Source organism: Sturnus vulgaris, chromosome 8 (assembly GCF_052056855.1).
Source record: "Sturnus vulgaris isolate bStuVul1 chromosome 8, bStuVul1.hap1, whole genome shotgun sequence".
NCBI classification, from domain to species: domain Eukaryota; kingdom Metazoa; phylum Chordata; class Aves; order Passeriformes; family Sturnidae; genus Sturnus; species Sturnus vulgaris.
Window position 1 is genome coordinate 8,514,770 of NC_142250.1, and position 23,313 is coordinate 8,538,082.

General features: G+C 39.4%; 1 protein-coding gene across 8 annotated transcripts in view; it reads left to right on the forward strand.

The window, feature by feature from the left end:
- The window catches only part of RTKN2 (rhotekin 2), a 122,506-nt gene that overhangs the window by 7,792 nt on the left and 91,401 nt on the right, over positions 1 to 23,313 (forward strand). For 6 of the 8 annotated variants that reach the window (XR_015805085.1, XR_015805086.1, XR_015805084.1 and 3 more), the window contains exons 1-2: positions 12,805 to 15,579; positions 17,339 to 17,397. Coding sequence is in view for 5 of the 8 variants with exons in the window: in XM_088168786.1 (XP_088024912.1) it covers positions 17,372 to 17,397 (26 nt within the window). In the remaining 3 variants the exon portion in view is untranslated. Of the gene's footprint in view, positions 1 to 8,251; positions 12,295 to 12,804; positions 15,580 to 17,338; positions 17,398 to 23,313 lie in introns of those variants that run through there. The other 2 variants (XM_088168785.1, XM_088168784.1) reach the window with 2 other exon arrangements.

The following is a 23,313-nucleotide window of genomic DNA, read 5'->3' on the forward strand; positions in this document are numbered from 1 at the left end:
TCCTCACGTATCAAAGCATCCAGGCTAACAATCCCACTTATATACTGTAGGTTACAGAAGTTTCTAGAAAGCTCCTCCTAGTTTCTAGTCCTAAAATTTACGTAACTATACTGCACGGCGCATGCTCTACTAATGGGTTAGGAGGTCTCTCATCCTTTTGAGGGTCTTATTTCCGATGAAGGCTCATTATCTTCATCGGTGACCTAGGTGTGACCTGCAGGTAGCGCACGCGCCCTGTGTGACTGAGCAGATGTTTTTCATAACATGACTCTAATTAAGTCCCATGCTTGGAATCATTCCATTTTTGACAGCTTCAAGGTTGAAGCTCTATTTCTAGATGCTGCTTATCAGACCTACGTCCTCCTTCTATTCTTATCTGACTTTCTTCCAACCTCCTTCTTCGACTCCCAACATCTGGAAGATGTCTTTTATCCTGTCTCACCCATCTCCCCCCCTTTCACTCTGTAACAATTGTCTTCTATTGATCTAAATACAATTTTGTTAATATAGTTACAACTTAATTAGCACGAATCACATTTATCACAATTCCATATATTAAATTCCCATCTGCAAAGGGTACCTGCATCCCAAGTATCACATAGGGACAGAGAATACAGTTCAGACTTGTGTCTTTAATCTCATCTGAAAGTATATTGATTTTATTGGGTACTTAGGGAAAATTCTATTCCTTCACACTCTGTCCTTTTTTTTTCTTATATTCATGTCAGCAGTTCGCTTCCACATTTGCTGACGTTTCTTCCACCCGCTGCCCACCTCACCTGGGCTACCGGCTGGCTCCAAGAAGCCCACGTCGCGAGTGGCCCCTACCCGGCACCACTCTGGGAGCCGCAGAAGGGGTGTAGCAACAGCTACGCCTGGGCGAGTCGTCAGGGAGGGACAAAGAGGTGCAGGAGAGACCTTTCACAGTTCTGGGGGAAGGGATTTATTGAAGGAAGAGGTAACACGTCCAGAGGTTGGGAGAAGGAACCGCAAAAGGCTGTTTGGGGGGGCGGGGTCTACACAGGATTAAGTACAGGGGAGGAGCAAGGGGAGGGCACAGAACTCTGGCCAATAACGGGTACCGGGGGGAGGTACAGAAGGCGGGGAAAGGGGAACATTGAGCCAATAAGGCAAACCGAGGGTGGGGATACATACAATACAACCAATCATGAATACAAAAGGGAATGCTTGACACAGAAACTTCTAGAACAAAGGGAGGGGCTACAAAGGATTGACATCCAGTGGGGAAGGGTTTAGGGTGAGGGACAGGGAAGGTTCCAGATAAAGGGGAGGGGTTTAAGATGACTGACTAGGGCAAAGGCGGGAAAGGGAAAACCCATTATGTTCTTAACTTAGGGGAATGAAACTGGGACGAACCATCAACATAGAAGGAAAATTAACATTAAACAACACAACGCAACAATTTGCATTACATGTAAAGGTTTGGGGGTTCAGCTCTTGCCGTCCTGGGAGAATGACTGAGTAGGCTGGAGGCTTTTGCTGGGTAGGACTCTGAATAGGGGGATGAACTTTCAAAGTTCCTGGAGAGGGGCTCACTTAAGCCAACAGACTTCTATATGATAAAGAGAAGACATGATCTACAAGAAAGGGACAAACTTAGAAGAAAAGTACGGAGCACTCATTAGTTCCTACATGGCAGTGAGATGAGCCTGTTTTTCTCCAGTGTTTTAGCTTTGCTGGTAACATGCAGTTTTCAGATTGCAGCCAAGCAATGCTCTAACTCAGCAGGAAAAATGATATGGCTGCACAGCTGCTCTGAGTCCTTTGCCTCTGCTGCAGCCGGTTGCATGTGGCAAGGACAGAAAACTGTTAGATGGGGTGAAATTCACCTGAGCACAAAGGCAAGGCATTGTTTATCTCTTGTTGCAGCCCTGCTCTTACCTAAATGGTACTCACTATGGAAATGTTAGGCAGTGTCTTGCTGCAGAAATGGGCCATCTGGTATTTTGTGCAATTGTTAAAGCAATGTCTTGTGTAGTGCAAACTGAGGTGAGTTTGTTGTCCTTCAAGGGACAATTTTATTTCCGTTGTTATAATGAATGCTACTCATTGCAATTGCTAAATCTGCAGTGTTCAGAGCAAGGTAGTGGACCATCTTTAATACCACTTTGAAGGCCCTGCCTGTGAGCATGCAAGAAGGTTCTGTCAAATGGTTTTATGCACAAAGGAGATTCTTCTTAAAAGAAGGCTCTGAAGTCAATGACATGTTCATATTCATAGGAGCTGAAAAGTGCAATGAACTAAAGATATGTAGGCAGGTAGCAAACAGATAAACAAACTGTGCTCTAGATAATTTAACAGATATGTATCCTTGGAAAAATTGAATGAATAAAAGGCACAGTCCTTGGGAAATACTGTGCTCCTGCCACTGCCACACATGAAACATAGACATATTTACAATTTGAAAGATAGGAAAGAGTCAATATGTAAAAACATTCCTGAAAACAGATGTTTTCACATACACACCTATCTCTCAGGCAGTAGGTGTTGAAAGCTGTGTGACCAGACACTTCTAGCTCCATCTGAGGCTGGGAACTGAAAGATGTGTTCATCAAAGGAAAAAAATGTATTGTGCCATGGTGTTTTCTATCTTTTCCTCAAATTTCTTACCCCCAGATGGCTGCTAACTTTATGTAACTTGCAGCCAAGGATCCTCCCACAAGGAGCAGGAACAGAGCCCAGACTGATCTCATCCAAGTGGGGCCTGGTTCCATCTCGAAACTGATTCATGCCTATGTTAAAATCAGGTGAGCTTTCCCAGCATGCAGAATTCCCCATGCAGTTTCTCTCAAAGGCTTACATGAAAGCTGCAGTGCTACCCAGGATTAGAGTCTGCTGCCCATTCTCGTTTGAAACATTTTATCCCAAACTCAGGCTATTTGGTTAGATCAGTAAATTTAGTTTAGAAATGCCCAGAAGTGAAACCATTAGTAACAACAGAATGATTCATTCCAAAGATTCCAAAAATCTGATCCCTCAGAGGCATAGCCTGGAGAAGTTTGTTTGCTATGGATGACTTTCTAGCCAGCTACTGAGATGACTGCCAGTAAAGTACACTTGGTGGCACATAAACCATTATGGTGCCAAATATGTATGAAACTTATTATCTCCAAAATTGTCAAAGAAGTTCTCCACCAACCTAGCAATGTCATGTCATAAGATTATTTGAAAGGAATGCCTAAAAAATTGTGTGACTAGGGTCATAATGAAAAAAACCTGTTCAGATTAGTAATTGTACACGGCCTGCATGAAAGCTGCCAATGAAATTCTGGGTGCTTCATTGGCTGGTGGTGCCAAGTGGCTGTTTAAATTCATTCAGCAAGAGAGTGTATTAGTCTGTGTAGCAGGCAGATGTAGCAACATGTGTGTGTGAAAGAACCTGTCCCTCACAAAAGCATGAGAGAGATGTACTTTTGGAGAGAGACTTTAAGCAACATAAAGGGCAGATGAGGAGCAACAGCCCACTTGTATCTTTCAAAGCTCCTTGTTGGGCTGGTGTTTAAAGATGGAAATTAATACACTTCTGAAGGCAACTGTATGACAGAGCAGGGGTATTTTTAAAAAATTAAGACTGTATTGTGAGTGTCCACACTATGAAATAAATTAAGAAAAAATGGTCTTCATGTTAGGTAGTGGCTTGCTTTTGCTGGTGTTTTCTCTCACAAAATATAATGCCTTATCTATGTAAGCAGGGTGACTTAGTGTTGTAGAGATTGTTGGTGGGCAGGGAAGACATTCCTGAACAGGGAAGGAATAAAAGAAAGAAAGATTTTAACTTGTTGGTTAAAGCATCTTAGTGCACAAACACTGTTAGCAAAAAATATTTCGGGATTATCTTGAACAGGTATCCCTCTGTATCAAACTTGGATAACTTCCTCTCTGGGTCTGCATTAGCTTTTTAAAGAACCCGTTATGAAAAATATACTTGCTGTTGGTTTCCTTTAAACATCCTTTTGCTTTTTGGTGACACTGTACAAACACACACTTAGAATCAAGTGCTAGAAATAGCTTCCTAGAACTCAAATTGATTTTTAGATAAGAAAGTAAACACGTGCATGTGTGCAAGTCACGCATGCATCCAGGCAGAACTAGTTATTTTTATTCTTCTAGATTAAATTATCTGTAAAAACATGAGGTGCTATTTATTGTTACCATGATTTTAATTTAAAATGCTAACAGTGACATGAAGTGTTGTCTCAGCTCATTTAACAGGCTGTGAAATGATTAGAAGGATCATAGAAATGTCTGACAAACCAACCTCAGGTAAAATGTAATCACTCATATTTGTTACTCAACCCCCAATTTTTCATAATGATGAGTAAAAATGGGTCATCTTGTTAAGCAAAAAATATTATCATTAGCAAGAAATGTTTCCATCTCACACTGAGGAAAACATGTGCACAGCCCAGTTTCATCCTCTCCCCACGGTTTGTCTTTGAGGGGAACTGGAGTAGGGGAAAAAAAAAGCAGCTGGACTGGTTTCCTTCAGTGCAGCTGTGGTAAGCTTGAAGAGAAAGTGTGCTGCCCATCACCTCAGCCTGGGGTGTCCGGAGGGTCCTTTGCAGCAAACTTCTCCCCTTGGATCCTTCTACCCTATGAGAATAATATCTTAGTTCCTCCTAGATGTGAATGGACAATTTTTATCCAACACTGCAGTGATTCCACAAAAAAGCATCACCTGTATAAAAGATGTAGTCTGACTCTGGGCTTATTCCCCAGGAACAGCCTTATCTCCCTATTGGGGTCCCAGTATTGGCTGTGATGTGACAAAACCTATTGTTGCATTATGGCTCTTTTGAGGTTTCAAGGAGGCAAGTTATTTCACGGTGGCATTGCACTCTGAGGGGCAGAGGAAGAGACTGCATTTAGGGAGAAGTTTGGTAGAGGCACAGCAACTAGGGATGCTGAGAATTGAAATAATTACCTGGCAGTTCTAAAAATTAAATCCTTTTTTCCCTTGGAATGTATTTCTTTAATCTAAGCACTTGAGTGGACGAACTGTTCAATATTTTTTCAGTATCTATTTCTGTAAGAAACAGGACATAATTTGCAAGCCAGATTTCCCTTAAGAACCTTTAAAACCTCTGTTTTTAAAAACCTCTGGATAAAAATTTCCAACCAGAAATGGTTATTATGATATTACATATCATTAAATATATTGATAGTAATGAGACTTTTTTTTTTTTTAAACTGTGCTATTTTCATGAAATAACATTTACCATAATCCTTCTTGCTTCGGCTTGCTCTTTCTTGGCCTGATCTGTATGACAAATGCCCATTTATGCAGCTGGAACCCAACTCAGGACTTAGAAAAATAGAGAAAAACTACAGCTTTGTGACAAGGCAGGAAAAACTAAGGAGCTGCAGATAGTCATAGCTCAAGTGTGACTGGGAAAACTATTGAGACAAACCAATTTTGTACTAATGAGAAACATTTCTTAGGGCAAAGTGAGAGTTTGCAGTGATATATAGATCCCTATCCACGCTCCTTTGAATATCCTCCCTGAGACTGGATCAAAACAATCCAAATAGTGTGTGAAATGAAAAGAAATTAATTTACACTGGGCCATTGGGCCTCAGTTATTGGGATAGCTGTCACCTCAAGATGTGCAGTGGTAAGGGCAAATTGCTATTTACCTCTTAGCAATGCTGCAGTGGAGGGGGAACTTGAGTGCAAGTGGCTGCACAGAGGGCAGCTAATGTTGCTTGGTCTCCAGAACACACTGTTTTGCCATTTTTCTCTCCCTAGATACCTATATTCCAGTATTTGGAAAAAATCAGACCAAACTACAAACTCACTTCAGATGGAGATTGTTTCCAAGTATTGTGTTCTGCAGAGATATTCTACATTGTTTGGGAAAAACAAGGAGACCATCTGCAAATACTCAGTCTGGATCTGCCTTCAGGAAAAAAATAATTATGCCAATCCCAAGAGCTAACTGGAGAATTGCTCCTTTTACCTGGGTGACTGGGATCAGAAGTGGGCTTATATCTGCTCTCACAGCAATAGGTGGAAGTCCTCTGTCTACCAAAAGGAAAATTATTTTCTGACTTTTTTCATATAGGAGCTTATCTTTGGATTTGTGATACTCTCAGTGCACTTACTCTCCATTTCAGATTCAAAGTGGCAATCCATTACATGATCCAGTGACTTCTCACTTTCCTGTGCAAGGTCAATTGGGATAAAATTCTAACAGGCCTAACCCTGAAACCAGAACACAGAGTGCCCAGTTAGATTCTCCCATGACACAAACTGGTGACTTCACCAGCACACTGCCTAGCAAACATTTGGATGCAGCTGTATCAGACAGATATTTTATATACCAAATGCTACCTGCAGTATGTGTCCTAGAAAACAAACCAGGACTCTGTGACTAACAGAGGAATCCTGGTGAAAGGCATGATAAGGAAGCGACAGTGTAGAATCTCTTGGAAACACTCCTTGTATGGAATGTCCCCATAATATGGAGCTGAAAGGACCTCACTGGGTTTAAACAGCAACATTATTTTTTTGTGACCATTTCTCTGGTGTATAAATGTCCTGCTATTAGCAATGGATCCAAGCAGCCAATTTTAATCATCTTTGATTTTGAAAGGAATTAAGATAACCTCATTCCTTTAATGGCTGTAAAGATAGAAAGTGGAATAGAAATGACAGACCACATAAATTTCTAAACTTAGGGAAAGGCTGCAAAACTTTTGCTTCGTTAGACACTGTGTGTGCCCACATTGTCTTCTCAGCAGGAGAAAGACTTCTAGTGAAGCTGTCAGTCACTTGTGAGGATCCTTGGCCAACAGGATACTTCTGATGGGGTTGATTCTGTACCTGTGTGGGAGCCACATGTGAATTGACTTCAAAACCAATGCCCCTGGTCTCCCAAGCAGAAACAGAAGAATACATGTGACTGATATACCTCAACTAGTCACTCATCGACTGTCTTGGGCATGGGTCACTTTAAGATGTAGAGGATGATCAAACTGCAGTTCAGTCATGTAATATTTAATTTAATTGTTAAGTTTGTCAGGTTTGAAGTCAGGAACTGTTTTCTAAATTCATATGGGGTTGGATTTTATGTAACTTACAATTTCTGTTATAAAATGTATTTTGAATGCATTTATCTCATATGGTCATTCAAAAAGGCTACATTAATTTAATCTGAAGGCATTTCAATATAGGATTGACATCAGGAATACTGGGAGGAGTCTGTTTCTGGCCTCTTATCTGGAAAAAAGGAAATATAATTCCTTGTACTTTCTCAACCTTCTACTGTTTCTTTTAGAAATTCTACAGGAACATGCAATGATCAGCGAAATAGTTCATTGAAACACCTTGGTATCAGTGTTTAGTTGGTGGCATCATATAGAGATGTGATGCTGGTGCCACTGGGAACACTATAGCAGCTGAAGGAGAACTGCAGAACATTAAAAAGACTTGATCAGAAGATGAACAAGCTCTCAGGGTAAAATTAATCTGAGAACACCTGAAATAGTACAAGTTTATTCTAAGCTGTTCTGGCCTCTCTGTCTAATTATCGCAGAAAGATAAGGGTGATGCATCCTAGCTGACTTAGGCATCTGCATGTTATAGGATGACATCTTCAACGACTGGGTCAATAAGCACCTTAGAGAAGACACCTACTTCACACTGCTCAGTTACCTAAGATGGAGCCTATAAAGTTTTCTCTTGCCATAACTTTCACCATGATAGGGTTAGGCTTTACCTCACTGTCAGACAGATTATTAATTTTCACCTTATCCAATCAAAACTGAACCTGAAGCACATTACAATAAGGTAGTTCCCCATGTTTAATTTGTTTTGTAGGACTACATGCTGCCCTTCTGCCCAGCTAAGAGAATGGAAAGACTTTCAACTGACCTCAGCCAGCTGAAATGAAGAAATAAGTTACTGAGCCTCCAATAAGTGCTCAGGTAAACACCCTAAATTCCAGTCTCTACCTATTTCACCAATCTAGTGGTCACATATCATGGCAATCAAAGCCAGTGGCATTCAATAGAAACAGTTTGCTCTTCAGTTTAAAATTAAATAAGTAGTCAGTTATGAAAAGCCTTTGCAAATTCTTTGCACATGTGTCCAGTACAAATCTTCATAGATTTCCATTTAGGAAAAATCTGAAGAGGAATTGAATGCATTTCTACTGGCACATTCTGATGATATTCAAGAAGTAGGTGTTGCAGGCTGTGGGAACTAAGAAATTAAGAAAAATACTTCAGTGCTGTCAAGAGTAGGTGTAGACATTTTGTACCTGCTAAACCAAAATGATGGGCCTAACATTTAAAATAATATGCTGATCTAACACTTGAACAGAACAGTGATTTTAGATAGACAATGATCTTTTCTCTGCTATCCAGTTTCCCTAATACTAGAAGGAAGCCAAATGCCTTACAATGCAAATCAAATGCAAATAAAAGGATGGTGTGATTCATCTGAAAAAAATGTTTCACTTAAGAAACCCCAGAAGGCAGGATATAGATCCCCTGTTTAATTCTCCCTATCCCCTTCTGACTTCTCTGTACTAGCAGCAGTGATTGTGCAGGATTTTCCTTGTTTTGTATTCAGTGGAGGTATGTCTGGAGAAAAAAACATGGGTACAATGCTTCCTTTTTTTGTTGCTGTCTGCTGCATTTATTCTTCAGTTAGGGAGCAAGCAGAATAGTTAGTTACTAGTTGAATCCCAAATCTCTGGATAATGTAGATGGCATAAAGCCTTCTTCAAATTAGCTTGTGTGCTGTAACAGCAGCAGGAGAGCTTTGTTCGAGCTAGACATGAAGTGTGGAAAGAATATCTCACTTCGTTTTAAATCTGTAGAAATGCCTTTTAAAGTCTCAGTCTCGAATTCCCTTAAAAGCTAATACTAGAAGTTTGGTGAAATGTTTAATTTTTAAATTAAGCATCTGACAGATACACTGAATTATGAAGCCTGATTTTATAATGAAAAAACGTAACATCTCTAGAAAGTGAATGCAATGGAGGACCAAAGCAGAAGCAGGAGCAAGAATGTGAGAAGACAGACCTTGCAGAAACATGTTCCTAATGTACTGGAAAATTGGAAATTGAACCAGCTGAAGAGCAGGTATGCACTGAGCTTGAGAAAACACCATTCACGGTGCTTAGGGCTGAGTTCTACACGTTGAACTGCCACTGATTTCTTAAGGGTTCCAAGTCAATGTTAGTAGAAGCGTGTAAGGGCTGCAGGCACAGGCTCTTTATGCTACTAGCAGTCATATTTTGGGACTTTATTAAGACTCAGATTTGCTGAACAGATTGTACTGCAAAACCATGCTGATTAGCATCTAAAATTCCTGGACAACTGCCACAGATTCCTGGGAGCTGTCAACACCACCAGGAAAAATTGTTTTAGAGATGCTGATTGCCTGAAATAATTTAGGGCATAACTTGTCCTTTTGCAGTAATTTTTATTATATCCATGTAGTCATCCTGGATTTTGACAAAACCCCATTGGTACATGCCTGAGAGCTGTTCTCAGGAGTCTTGGAGACAGTGCTTCTGCAAAGATTGAACCAGTGGGTTTGTTCTAGAGTCTAACCCAAACTGCTTGGGATGATGCTGTATAGGAAGTGTTTCGGTGTGTCTTTTTCACAGGTTGTATTAATTTTCCATGGTAGGGCACTATTTGGTGAGTTGGTGAAGGGATTTTGGCAAGGCAGAGTTACAGTAGTTAATTCCTTATTTGTTTATCTCTGCAGTAAGGTTATTATTTCCAGCTGCTCCCACAGTTTGCATCAGAGAGTTTCAGCCATTCAGTCAAGGCTGTAACCTCACTCATCTTCAGTCAAGCATCAATTCAATGATAATACAGTTCAGTTAACCTGAGACTTTCACCTATTTGGTTCAATTCTACTCCATTACATGTTACTGTTTCTAGTTTTCTTCTGTAGACTAGAAAATTATCTGTAGATTTTTGAGGTACAAATCCCATCCCTAACTGATTCAGGAGAGCCTGGACTCCCCTTTAAGAGATATGCCATACTGTCAAGCAAGAAGACACTCTGATTTGTCATCTCATGTTCTCCCCTCATTTGGTGGAATGCTTTTTCTGTATCCAAAATCCTGAACTCTGCAGCAGAGACAGGAGCCCAAGACTTATCCTGGGTGCATGAAGTACCAGGATTAGGTAGAGACTTTCCTTTAAACCTCCCTCAAGCCCACTCTTAGATATATTGGCTGTCCATGTGCAGCTCTAAGTATCATACCTTGATTAAGCAAAAGCCATTTGGCTCTCTGATGGGATTTCTCCACTGAACGAACTGGACAAAGATTTCTTTTAGGAAAGTCACAGTAACTAAAGAAGAGGAGGGAGTATCTAAACAACAGGAAAAAATATAGCATCCGTAAATATATAACCTAGGTGTTATAAATGAGAAACAAAAGTCTCGATATTCAGGAAAATTTACATTGCTTTATTTGATATAGACAGAGCAAGCAGTGCTGGGGAACGTGAGGGGTCACTGCCCACTCCACGCTCCATCAAACCTTGGTTTGCAGCCTCTTTTTATACTATGGTTTCTAGTTATAATCAATAATTTTTGGGGTTTTGCTGTCATAATTTTGCCAGGTAAGCAGTGGTGGTCGAATAAACATTCTTGTCCAAACTCACAAAGCCTCTGGGCAGTAGTAAGTCACAGATAGCCATCTGGTCCTTGTAGATAACCACCAGAGAAGTTCTGGAAGTCTGGTCCTTGAGAGAGGCAGCATTGATCAGACAAAGGAAGGAAAGACTATTGGGAAGTCTGATTTTGCAAGCTGGTAGTAGATACAACCTATTTGGAAAACATAACATAACATAGCACAACACAATATAACATGGTGATTTAAAACAGAATGATTTAATCATATATTTTCTTTTATCTAGTGTCCATGGTTCACTTCAGAGCTTAGTATTCTGATTTATACAAACCCCAATACTTCTGTGATTAACACGAATCTTTTATCAATTATTGCATAGGGTAGGTTATGAAGCAGAGCGACATAGAGTCCCCAGATAGGTGCAAGAGAGAACCCTTTATTGCAAAAAATAGGCCTTTTAAAGCAGTTAGACCTTTATCAGTTACATTCCAATTAAGCACAACAAATATAATTCAACCAACCACCATAAACCACAATATGAGCATGTAAAGGTTATATAATTTGTTTTTCTACCTTAATTCAGCTGAGTCACTTTCCCATAGTCCTCTTCTACTTAGCTGAAGTAGCAGGCCTGAGCCATGGTTTTACAAGGGCCTTATTTTGTAAGGGTTTACCTATACGCAACAGGATAGGGCTTCCCAGTTGTGGCATGAGCTTGCCAGTGGTATGCAGAGGACTTCAGGATGGCATGAAGGTATTTAATGAATATCTGAATGCCTCTCCTTGCCCTAAGAAACATGGCCCAAGATGGAGACAGGAACTCTGAACAGCTGCCTCTGCCATCTCTGCCTCCAGGTGAGACAAGCACTCTGGAGAGAAGCAGAGCACCCTGTCCTCTGCCTTGCACCTTCGGTCCAGAATTTCCTTCAAGGCTAGCCTGCTGTGTTTGTGTCCCAATTGTAAATGTCAGGGGTCCAGTTGAACTGCCAAGCACCTGTGAAATCCTGATGAAGAAATGAGGCTTTAAAAATTTTCCCTTCTAACTGCATTTTCTTATATTTTAAATAAGCATATGTTAGCCCGGAGACTTCTGTCTTCTGTAGAAAGCTGTTAGCAACACTGTATATCTCACTCATTCCAGCACATTTTACTTCCCACAAATGTTGACAACCCCGTGCAAAGCAATGAGGATCTGTGCTTCTGACCATCACCTATCAAGGAGGAATTCAGAGACGAAAGTCAAAAAATCATGGATGAGGAATGGATGGGAGACACTATTTAGCTCATTTGTTTCATCTGCCGACGACAAACAGAGCTGAAAAACTGGTAGCAGAAGAGAGATATGACTCCCATTCCTCTCCAATCAATCTAGTGAATAATTAATGCACTTTTTCTCAGTACATAACAGTATACTTTTAACAATACGTGCTACTAGTGTAGCTATTGAAGTACCATCATATTAAAATGCATAATTAGATTAACTGCAGGAACCCAAGAACACAGTTAAAAATTCATGGCATGCTTTTTAGCGGCAGTGTACTGTGCACCCGCCGGGAAGCTGCCATGAACCGCTCCCTCCCGCTCTCCTAAGTGCAATCATCAGAAAGACGTGGCACCGGCCTGCTTCAGGAAAGTAAATTAACGAGGAAGAAAGAAGCCAAGAAAGGTACTGTCCTGGCCTTTATTGCTGGTACTCACTTTTGTGGCTAGACACCAGGAGGTTACCGTCGGTAACAGCGCGCAGGCACCGAGGTTTCCCTGCCGGAGCCTCGCCAGTCGCTGTCCCGCGGGACGCTGGCGGGGCCGGGGCCGGGGGCGGGGGCGGCCGCTGCCGTTGTTGAGGCGGGAGGTTTGAACGGCGGCACCGCCACCGAGGAGAATGAGAAGGATGAGGGGGAAGCGGCCGGGTGCCGCGGGACCGGCGAGTGCTGGGGCCGGCAGGGCAGGGCAGGGCAGACCCGACCCGGCCCGTACCCTCCGGTGCCGCTGGGCTGGTGTGGCGGGCGGTGCTCAGTTGCGGGCGGCCCGAGGGCGGGAGCTGCGCTGTCTCCGAGCTCGGCGGGTCTGTGGTGGCCGAGGGCTGCCCGCGCACCGTGGCCGGGTGGCGGCGGTGCAGCCGCGCTCCTGAGGGACCTCGCCGGGGGTTGGTTTTCCGATTTTTGAGGGTTTTTTACACCTCGAGTTCGTTAAAAACCCAAAGAAGTTGAACTCGGGAGTGTCTGTGAAACTGTGGCTGTCAATTGCAGCAAAGGCTCATTTCTATCTCTAGCTACAAAATGCCCAGGCTGCTGTCTAGACTACGTAGCCTCTGTTTTAGAAGAGTACCCACTGCCTGGCTACTTGCTTACTTTAATTAGATACACTATACTTACGGGGTTTAGATGTAAACCTCTGTGGCAGTAAATCAGAAGTGTACCTTGGAAAAAGATTCTGAAAACCTGTGATGAAGTTGCCAATTAAATCAAGTAAAATTTCTACCTGTCCTACCTTCAGCAGTATTTGTATAATTTTTCTCAGCTGTTTTTGTTATATTTGTTTTCTTTGTGACTGCGTTACCTGTGTAATACTAGAAATACTTGAAATTTCTTATACTAAGTATACTTAGGTGGGGAATACAAAGACGCTTTTTGGAAGTGTTGCTTAGGTAGTTCCCGAGTGTGGCGTTGAAATCCCAACCGCTCTTAATAATCTCATCTAGATTGTGCTGCCACTGGTGGGGGAAGGATGAACCCCACAGGGGAAACGGTGCATTAGTAGACAGCATATGGCAAAACAGTGCTGTGTCATTCCTCCGAGTCCAGCTGGTGTGCCTATATTTTTAGACAGAATGGCCGGGGAGGGGGCGGGAAGACCAATCTCTTTTGGTAGGCATAAAGAACTTCATACATTCCCAAAAGAGGCTGCTAAGTCCTTCTTTCAGATGAGATTTATATGGTGTGGTTATTTAAGCTCAACAGCCATTTAGTTCTAGTCCAGAATATTTTATGTGAGCCTGGCTGAGATGTAGTGTGGACTGAATGCTTTGTGTAGTTTTTGAAAGCCCCAGTATGGATACATGCAGATGCCCCAAATAGAAGTGTTTATTTCCTCACTGTAGTTCTGTAGCAGGTGATAGACGCGGAGAGGAGCCTGGGCATTGCAGAGGTCTGCTGTCTTGGGAATTATTAGGAGGAAGTAGGATGTTATTTGGAGCTTTGTAGCAGCTGATTTATGAGTTTTGGCTCAGAGAATAAGTAATTATTTCTTAGGGACAGGTGTGGGCCTTGCTTAGGTTTTCATAGCCATGTAAAATCTGACTCAAAAGGAAAGAAGAGAGATGAAAGGTATTTATTCCTCTCTTTTTTTTGTTGTTTGTTTTTTGGTTGGTTTTTTGTTTGTTTGTTTGTTTTGTTGGTTTTTTCTTTGTTTTTTGTTTTCTTTTCTGAGATGAGTCCTAAGAAGAAGTGTGAATAAAAATGCAGTTGCTGAGTATGCAGAGGTGTTGTTGCCCTACTTTATCCCCTTCTCGGTGTGATCGAAACTTTGGAAAACAAACCTGTGAGGGTTAAAAATGGGATAGCCTGTACTGCTCTAGAGGGTTCTGGGCTTCCATATGTCCACTGTAGAGAATACCAGCAGAACTTCTAGGGAAAACACCTCTGATGTGATCTTTGGGAGCTATTTACCACCAAACAACTATGAACTTGTTAATTCCAGAGGTAGTTGGGGCACTCTTGCTTAGTAATGAGAAAGCATCACTGTTCACTGACCTGCAAAGTATTTGCAATGCAGCCCTGCAATACCATGACAACATTCTGTTATTCACTCTGTTCTTCACATGTCAGAAATACTTGGTTTGGCCAGGGATAGCCACATAATAAGGTAATGTATATCAACCATCAGTAGCATCCAGTGGGCCTTTGGGAGACAGCAGTCTGTGATCCTTCACCTTAATTATTTTCTGGCCTGATGTGGATTGACCTCCTTGAAGTCATAAGTGAGGAATAATGCACATTTATAAATGTTTTCTGTGGAAGTAGGCAGGAAAAAGTTAACTTCCCAGCAGTTTTTAAACCTTAAAAAGCCCCACTCCTTCAGAATAGGGTAATGGTGAATTCTAGTGATTTGCCAGTCATGTTTAATTTACTTCATAGTTTGAATGAAAAGTGTGCCTGACGTGATGGCTGTATAGTCTTGAAGCCACTACAACTGTTTGACTTTTCAGTTCATGGCCTAATGCAGTTGAGTATTGGGGTAAATCTCCTTTTTTGTTTTGCTTCTACTGTTACATGAATTTGTTATCAACCAGAAGTGACAAAACCAGGTTTTCTTCACTTTATAAAAGACAGCCAAAAAGATGCTGAGATTGAGTTTCTGATTTAAAATATTTCAGACATTTTCTTCAGTTTAAAGTTTGTTTTAGTAAGGGTCACTGTGAAAAGTGGATTGTTAATTTATAGGCTTTGTTCAGTTAGCCCTCTTTGGGACCATATCTTATTATTCTATGAATGACACATACATTTTTAGTAACTTTCAGATGGTACAGTGAGCTAATCTTGGTTTGGAATTTCATATATAGTGGATATAGTAAATCTGATTTGTCCCATGTTTTACTCATTTATTCCTGAAGAGAGAACTACCATTCTATATTCAATAACCATTGCAATAGCAGTGCATAATTAAAACCTAGAATTCTCCATTCCAACTGCCAAGGATGTAAAAAACTGAGAATACTGTTAGTTAGTTTTTCGTTTAATCCTTTGGTATTTTTGCATATCTAGGAATGTGAAATCCAAGAGAAGATCAACTTTGAGGTCCGCATGCGAGAAGGCATCAGCAAACTGCTCGCAGTGAGCGCGCAAAAGGAGCAGCTTCTGTGCACAGTGAAGTTGGTTTGCAATGCTCGCATCCGGGCCTACAGGGCTGAGCTGCAGGGCCGAAAGGAACCCAGCCCGGGCAGTACTGAAGAGCAGTGAGTAACAGCTCAAATTCAGAGGGAGCAGGATGAAGCGGGCTTTTACTTACGTGAATTTTTAGTAGTCTGTCTAGGAATGTGGATTTGAATCCTTCCTTATCTCTTAACCATAAATTAAGGCATTACTTTATAAAATAATTCCATTTATCTTCTTTTTGCTTTAGAAAATTAAATATAAGTAGTATTTTCCTGGGTATATTTCATTTTTTATATTAAACTGTAATTTAGTATCAAGTAAAATAATGGACATATTTTATTGATTACCCTTAGCATACAAAAAGTTACCTAGCCAAGTCTGATGGGACAAAGCAAATCTATCCAAGTCAGAATACAGCTATTTGTATTTTTCATTCTTTCTATTGTCATCAAGGGTCCTTTAAAAATAGCCCCATCATGGTTAATTGGTACCCTCTGCTGGCCGCTTGTGTTAACTACAGCAAAGTGATAAATGCAACACTCGATGGAAAGAAAAGTAGCTGAAAATATTCTCACGTTATAACTCTTGAAGGAGCTAAAGTATGTGTGTTTTATTTGATTAATGTTACAAATTTTAGTCTAAGTGGAATTTATTTGGGGTGCAATGTTGAGAATCGTGGTGCAGGGACACAATTTAGTTATTAATTTAATGAAATATTATGTTGCAGTTTAGGATAGAAACTCTTTGAGCACATGCTTGCCTCCAGTTAATTGTATCTGTAGGAGCAGTTCCACTGCTTTTTGGTTTCATAGAAGTTGCCTTAGAAGAGAAATGTGTTGGAAGAAAGAGCAGCATTTTCCACTATTCTGAAGCTGATTTTGAAAATTAGCATAAAATACATGTGGCATTCTGTACTTATTGCATTTGTGTTGCTCTTTCCTAATAAAATAAGCAATTTTGTAGTGATTCATCTTTTATTTATGTTTTTAGTGATGGAATAATATCACATGTGTATATGTGCTGATTTACTCCTTTTCTTTGATGTTAGTGAGCACGGAATGGTGATGGGATGTGTCCGGAACAGGGCAGGGATATTTGGACAAGTATCTGAACAGTTTTATCGTGTACTTAATTTGTGACTGCCATGTGCTGGGATTTCTGTCTTCAGGGGTCCTTGAGATGTCTATGGAGGTCATTAGAAGAGATGCATGCTACAGAGTTATTTCTCTATCATGTAAATTGTGTCTTTGGTAGTTGATAGTCTGTTTGGACTTCTTTTGATATTTGCTTCGGATTGGAATTTGTTTAATGCTTAATCGTGGCAGAGAGAGAAAATTCTAGGTTTTTCTAGGGTCTGTCATCTGTGAGTTCTGAACATATTCTAACTGCCTCTGGAAGTCATGATACTGATAGCAGCTAGAAATTTTCATTTCATTTATAGAGGAGGAGGCAATTCTTTAAACAATAATAGAACTAATAAATTAAGTTGCATCTTCATTGCCATGTATAAAAGGGAAAAATTGATAATGCATTTGATCCTGTTACAGGTGGAAAAGACGATTAATTTACTTGTCTTTTAATACTCAGGTTACATATGCTTTGGAGTAAAGTGTTCTAGGGAATTTTAAAAAATGGTGGTGTAACTTCCTTCCAGATTATGCTTAAGAAATTAATGACTCATATCTTACACCAGAGATACCAAAGTTAACTTTAAAGAAAAGCATTTGAAATGAGCTATACTATGAAAATTCTGACACTTCTTAGTGTTTAAAGGGTTGAGTTTTATATATCTAAATGCACAGATCTCAAATATCTTTTTTCTTTTCTTCCTCTTTGGAGGTCTTCAGAAAATGAGACAAAAGACTGGATGGAATGCAGAGCAAAGGTTGCTGTATCAGGTAAGAGGCTGGGTAGTCATTTAATTATAGAAGCTAATTAGCTGGACAGTGTCTTGTAATACAAACTATACAAAAAATTGTGGTTTTAAGGTGTATATGTGGTTCAGAGGCATCAATCCGCTAATGCTGCAAGGGCACTTGTGCTGAAGTTACACATGGACTTTTGAAGATCCTACCTTCTATTTCCATTTTACTCACAGGGCCTTCCACAGAGGGAAACACTTCTGTTTACCACTAAACACTGAATGCATTTCAAAGCTAAATAAGTGTGAGTGTGCTGACAACTTTTTTTCTCCCCACAACGGCAGACTTTGAAGCGATAGTACAGGGCATGTCTAACAAACTGAGAGCAGAATTATAAGTAGTATGCAAATGTTATTTAGATAATGTACATTACATTAGTGCAGCAAAGGTATATGGTATGGCTTCAATGCAGGCTAGTAACAAGGACATTTAACAACCATTCCTAGTGGGCTGTTTTCTAGCCTGTTCTCAAACTTCAGCACTGTGGATTTATTGTCTCGTTTGCCTTTGACAATGGTGAATGTTACTACATTCAGCAGTCCTGTGGCTGTTCTGCCAGCTTTGCTAACAGATCAGTTCGTGCTCCCTGACTTGCTTCATTAAGAATAGTGTAGAACAGCTCACTACTGAAACTGTGTGATTTAATTCTGCACATTTTGATATAACTTTAAGCAAGGTAACTTCAAGTAGAAGCAGAGTGATGAGCACATGGTTCAATAATGTTTTCTGCCAGCACAGCTGTTTGCAGAATGTGTATCTGTCTTTCCTCCTTATGATAGCTGGATAAAAGCATCTGTTTGCCTGTCTGTGCTGCGGTTACACCATTCTTCAAATTTAGAGAGCTCTCTGCAGTGAAGACCTTAGGGTCCTATAATAGACTTTTGCTATTTTTAGAAAATCAGAAATTTTTAAGAACTCTGTTTTTAGTATGAAAAACTTGCTCAGGATATGAAAGATTTAGCTTGTTTCTTTTGCTGGAATAAACCATGAAAGGGTGAAATACACCACTTTGTATTTGGTGCAGTCTGTTAAAGATTCTGTCCTGTCACCAACACAGTGGATCTCAAAACTGGAGTTTAAGTCTTCAGAAGTGTGACACAGATCGAGGTGAAGAGGAGGGAGAACCAACTGCCTCACTATGCAGTCCAGCCTGGGAATGCTGGGTACTGCCATGCCTTGCCTCTCTTCAGATACTCGTATCAGGAAGCCTGGCCAGGTTCAGTTTACAGCAGAAAAGCTGAAATGTTGTTCTTGGCCTCTGCTGATTTATTCTTTCTATAGGTCACCTGTTATTACCTCCTGATTTTCTACCCTCGGTAATCCATCCACTTATAAATTTATTAGCATGTCATGTAGTTAGTACATGCCAAATGACAATTACCAAACAAAGAGAACAATTCTGATCAACTGCAAAAGTTCGGGAAGAGCTATGCAGGACTACTGAGGAATATGCTCCTACAGAAAGCAGCTATGTCAGATACTGTGTGGGAAGTGCATTCCTTAATCCACAGTTTTTCTCACTTCTATAAATTTTACTTATTCCCCCTATTTTTGAATAAATTATGTAATTTATGTTATTGTACCAATCAATTTTTTGTTAGAAGACAATACCTCAAATGTTGATTAAAAAGCATAATCATAATTTAAAGTAATTTTATAAAGGAATCATTGGGTTTAAATTTGATCAATTGTAGTGTTTGAATGTATGCAGTTTGCATGCACACAGATTTACAGCTTATGGTAACTGAAATTAAGGTGTGCAAAAATTGATCATTGTTTTTTATAAATGACAGCTCTTTCAGTCCAAGAATAAATTGAAAGCTGATTTACAAGTAACATGTTAAACTTTTTCCAGGATTGATTGTCTATACCCTGATGATTTTCTGACCCAGGTGTAAATTTTTCAGCTAGCAAGATATTGAAAGTGACATACAGAAGTAATCTTTAATCTAGTACTCTAATTGCTAACGAGGTCTATTGAGTGCATTAAAATTGTCATTCAGAGTTTGCTAAGATAAAAGATAGAAAAAGCTTTTATCTGTAACTGTTTTCACATATGAATGTAGATTTGAGACCAAAAAAAGGTTCTGTGCTTTGTCTCTGACAAAGATGAATATATACATTTTTTAAAAGTTTGAGAGAGACTTCTATAATGATTTTAACTATTTCTCCTTTTTAAAAACCCCTTATTTTTAGAGATGCTTGCTATGAAAATGCATCTTTAGAAGTGAAGGGCAGTTTCAGAACACAGTGATGTATTGATTTTTAGGAAGTTAGACGTCTAAAGCTGTATGCTTGCAGTTCACTTGAAAGTTCATTTGTTTTCATGGACACTTAAAAATAGATGAATTTGAAATTGAATATTGAATAGCTTTTATGATGTCTCATAATAAAAATTAACTGAAATTTGAATTTTTCATTTAACTTTTGAGACAGAGTGACTATATGTGATTTCACTTAAATTGACAAGTTTTGTGGGTAAACCTCTGTAGGAATACATGACAATCTGATGCCAAAATACTGGCACCATTTTGTGTCTTAGCATAACGAATGTGGATTTTTCCATCAGCCTCACAATAAGACAACACTGGAGTCAACAATGCCTCTTTATAACAATATTGAAGATTTTTGTCACAAGACAACTGAGCTCATGCTGTTCGCTGTTGCCATCATGTGTCACTTGATACGTTGCATATACTTTTAAACAGCACCCTTGTATTTCAGGAACCAGGTTGGGATTTATAAAACCCTCTCAGCATTTGTCTTTTAACAGGGGACTAATAAAAAACATTGTCTTAACCTGAGTCCTCGAAACTGGAGGAAAATGTCACTTAGTACTATGCTGAGTTTAGTAGATAAATTGGAAAATTTACTGAAGAAAATACTTTCCTAATATTAAAATGACAGGCATGATTACAAAAATGGTTTTGTAATTGCCTCTCTACTATATTTCTGAAGTAGAAGGATATTTTTGAGTTAAAAGAAAAAAGATTTCTAAAAAAGATTTCCTTATGCTGACTAAAACAATTCTCACTGGGAATGTGATTACAAGTGTTATTTTCTCTGTGGTTAGCAAAACAAGACTGAAGCGTTTGCAAAGTATCCCAGTCTTTTCATTAAAACAGGAAGGTTTTCCTCTTGCAGTGGGATGAGTGATCTTCAGCAAAAGGCAAGGAGGATTCTGGTTTACATCTATGCATAATAATGAGCTCAGAGAATACCCCTCAGAACTATATTACACAGCTTCTCTGAAATGTTATTTCAGGTACTTTCAAATGAGATTTAAAATATTCTTTATTCTAGCATAATTTCTAAACAGAAATTACACTTCAAGTTGAACTAACTATTGCATTTGCTTTTGATGTGGGTAATAAACTTGGAATAGTTATGCTGTTCTTTGGGTGAAAGGCCCTGTTGCCACCAGAACATCAGAAAAAGAAACAACACACTTTTTGTAATTTGTTTTGATCACAGGTCTACAATATTGACTATAACTTGATCTCTTTTCCTTCTTTTTTCCCCTCTTTAGATATTCGAATACCATTAACGTGGAAAGGTTCTGACTACTTAATTACATCTTACTTTCTTTTTTGCTGAATTACTCTGATAAGCAATTGCTTATGTCTGTAAATTTAAATGGAATGAGAAAGTTCATACTCATTTCAGCCCCTTCTTTGACCTTTCATTTAGTCCATATTTTACTCTTTATTGTGTAAATGCTAGTAATTTGAAGTTGCTGGTTGTAGCAAGCTGAGTTAGTTCAAAGTCCTGTTCTATATTTAAACCCTACTCTCTAAAGTGTCCATCTGAGGAAGAATTCCGGAGGAAGCAACAGAAAAATGATGCATTAAATGGTTAACTGAGAAACTTCTGATTAAACACATTGTTCTATATCATGTCTGCACTTGAGAGAATATATTGGAGGCTGTTTCCAATGAGAAATTTAAGTGAAAGTTAACTGTTGGTGTTGAAGGTATTATTGGATAGCCTTCAAGTACATGCATTTTGCTGTGTCATGGAGATTAATCCTAAATCTGTTCCAGCTGTCACCTGGCATTGATTTCGCTTTGATTTTCAGTAGGGTCAGAAATGCAAAGAATGGAAAAATAGTTTAATCCTATGTGGAATATTCATAAAATGATACAGACTTTGGATCAATTTTTTTTTTTTTTTGTGCAAAGTCAATTTTATTGAACAAAATTACATTTTTACTAACGTTTTTGAAGTTGCTAGCACACACTATACCTGATTACTCAACTTTTTTTTCCCCTCCTAATAGAGGTAGTTATTTTTTCCCTTTGTGTATGTTGTTCTACCTATACAGCAGCTTTGATAGGAGGTCTGAATTACCATTTTGTATAGTTTTGTTTACTGGCAGTGTTTAGTATTGTGATGTGCAATGTGGCTAATAAATGCTTTCTCTGACTCTCTCCAGAATCACAGTGCTATACAGTGTTTTGTTTGTTCAGAATTGGAGTTGAGGTTTTTGATACTGAGGTGACTATTGTGGATGAAGCAATAACAGATAAATGTTTTGAAAATGTAATCATATTGTGAGTATAATTCTGTTGAATGAAGTACGAATATTGCTGTTTTCTTTTGCAGGTGGATGTGATTATGAATAAGATTGGCTGAGGTCCACTAGATTTTGCTGTGGGCGAAGGAATCAGTAGAGGCTCTGTTCATATTAGTGGGGGGAGGATCCCCATCTCTGGATCTTTTTTGTGTACAGAAAGGCTGTTTTTTGTGTACAAAAAGGCTGGGTTTTGTATACAAAAGTATTCTGGCTGTAGATGTGCCCGTTGATCTCTACTTTTTATTTTTGCCTTACTGAAGCATTTTTCTTTATATAAAGAGAGAAACAAACTTACATCTCAAGGACAGCATTAAATTAATGCTAAAACCTAAAAGCATTATGAGAATATAGGTGTAAATGTTGCACCCAGTGTTTAATTGTTATCCTGTCCAGCAGGGTACAGTCTCTTTCCTCATGTAACACCTCATGTCTGTTACACCTACCTGAGCATGTGCTTGACTCCACTCCCTGCCTTTATCTTTAATATCAAAAATTTAGAGTTCGTCTCCTGAGGAGGACTGACTGGAAAATTAGAACTCCCAAAAACTTTAAATCAAGATCCTGAAAACTGAGTTTAAATCAAACCAGAGGATGCAGCAGTAGGTGGTTAAGTTGTAAATGACAGATTTTATTAGATAGCATATTTTTTTCAGTAATTTGAAGGTGATGGGATGCAGCTAAGATATCTTTAAAACAGTTCAGTAGGCTTTAGGACCATAGGCAGGGATAGGTTTTCAATCATGTGATTTTTCCAACAGTAACAGTAGAGGGCAGATTTAAGTGTGTTTGAATGTCTTGCCTGTGTATTTCCATAACGTGTGTGGTTTTTTTCTGTTTTTAACCTAAATGTTGAATTTCGTGCTTGTAATTTTTTATGCTGCAATTATCCATCTCATGACCCAAATGCTAAGTTACTGCTGTGTACTCTAGTCCTTAAGTCCATATTAATGTATATCTGTGCCTGAATTTTATGGCAATGCTTTCCTTGATTAGAAATATATTATTTAATCTATAAAGTAGCAGCAGCATTCCTTGGCTCTGTACACAGTTTGTTAACAAATGCTCTGAAATTTTCTCCTCCCCCCTTCAGTGATGAAGCAAGTCCAGATTTCCAGGTGAAGGTTGAATTGTATAGCTGCTGTACAGAGGAGTCTTTATATATAACAGACACTCCTAAGAAACTGGCAAAGAAACTTAAAACGTCCCTTAGCAAAGCTACAGTGAAGAAACTCAAAGTTGCGCTGAAGGAAGACAGCACTGAACCCCTTTTGCCTGCTGACCCAGTCATCCAGTAAACCACATATATTGATGTTCTG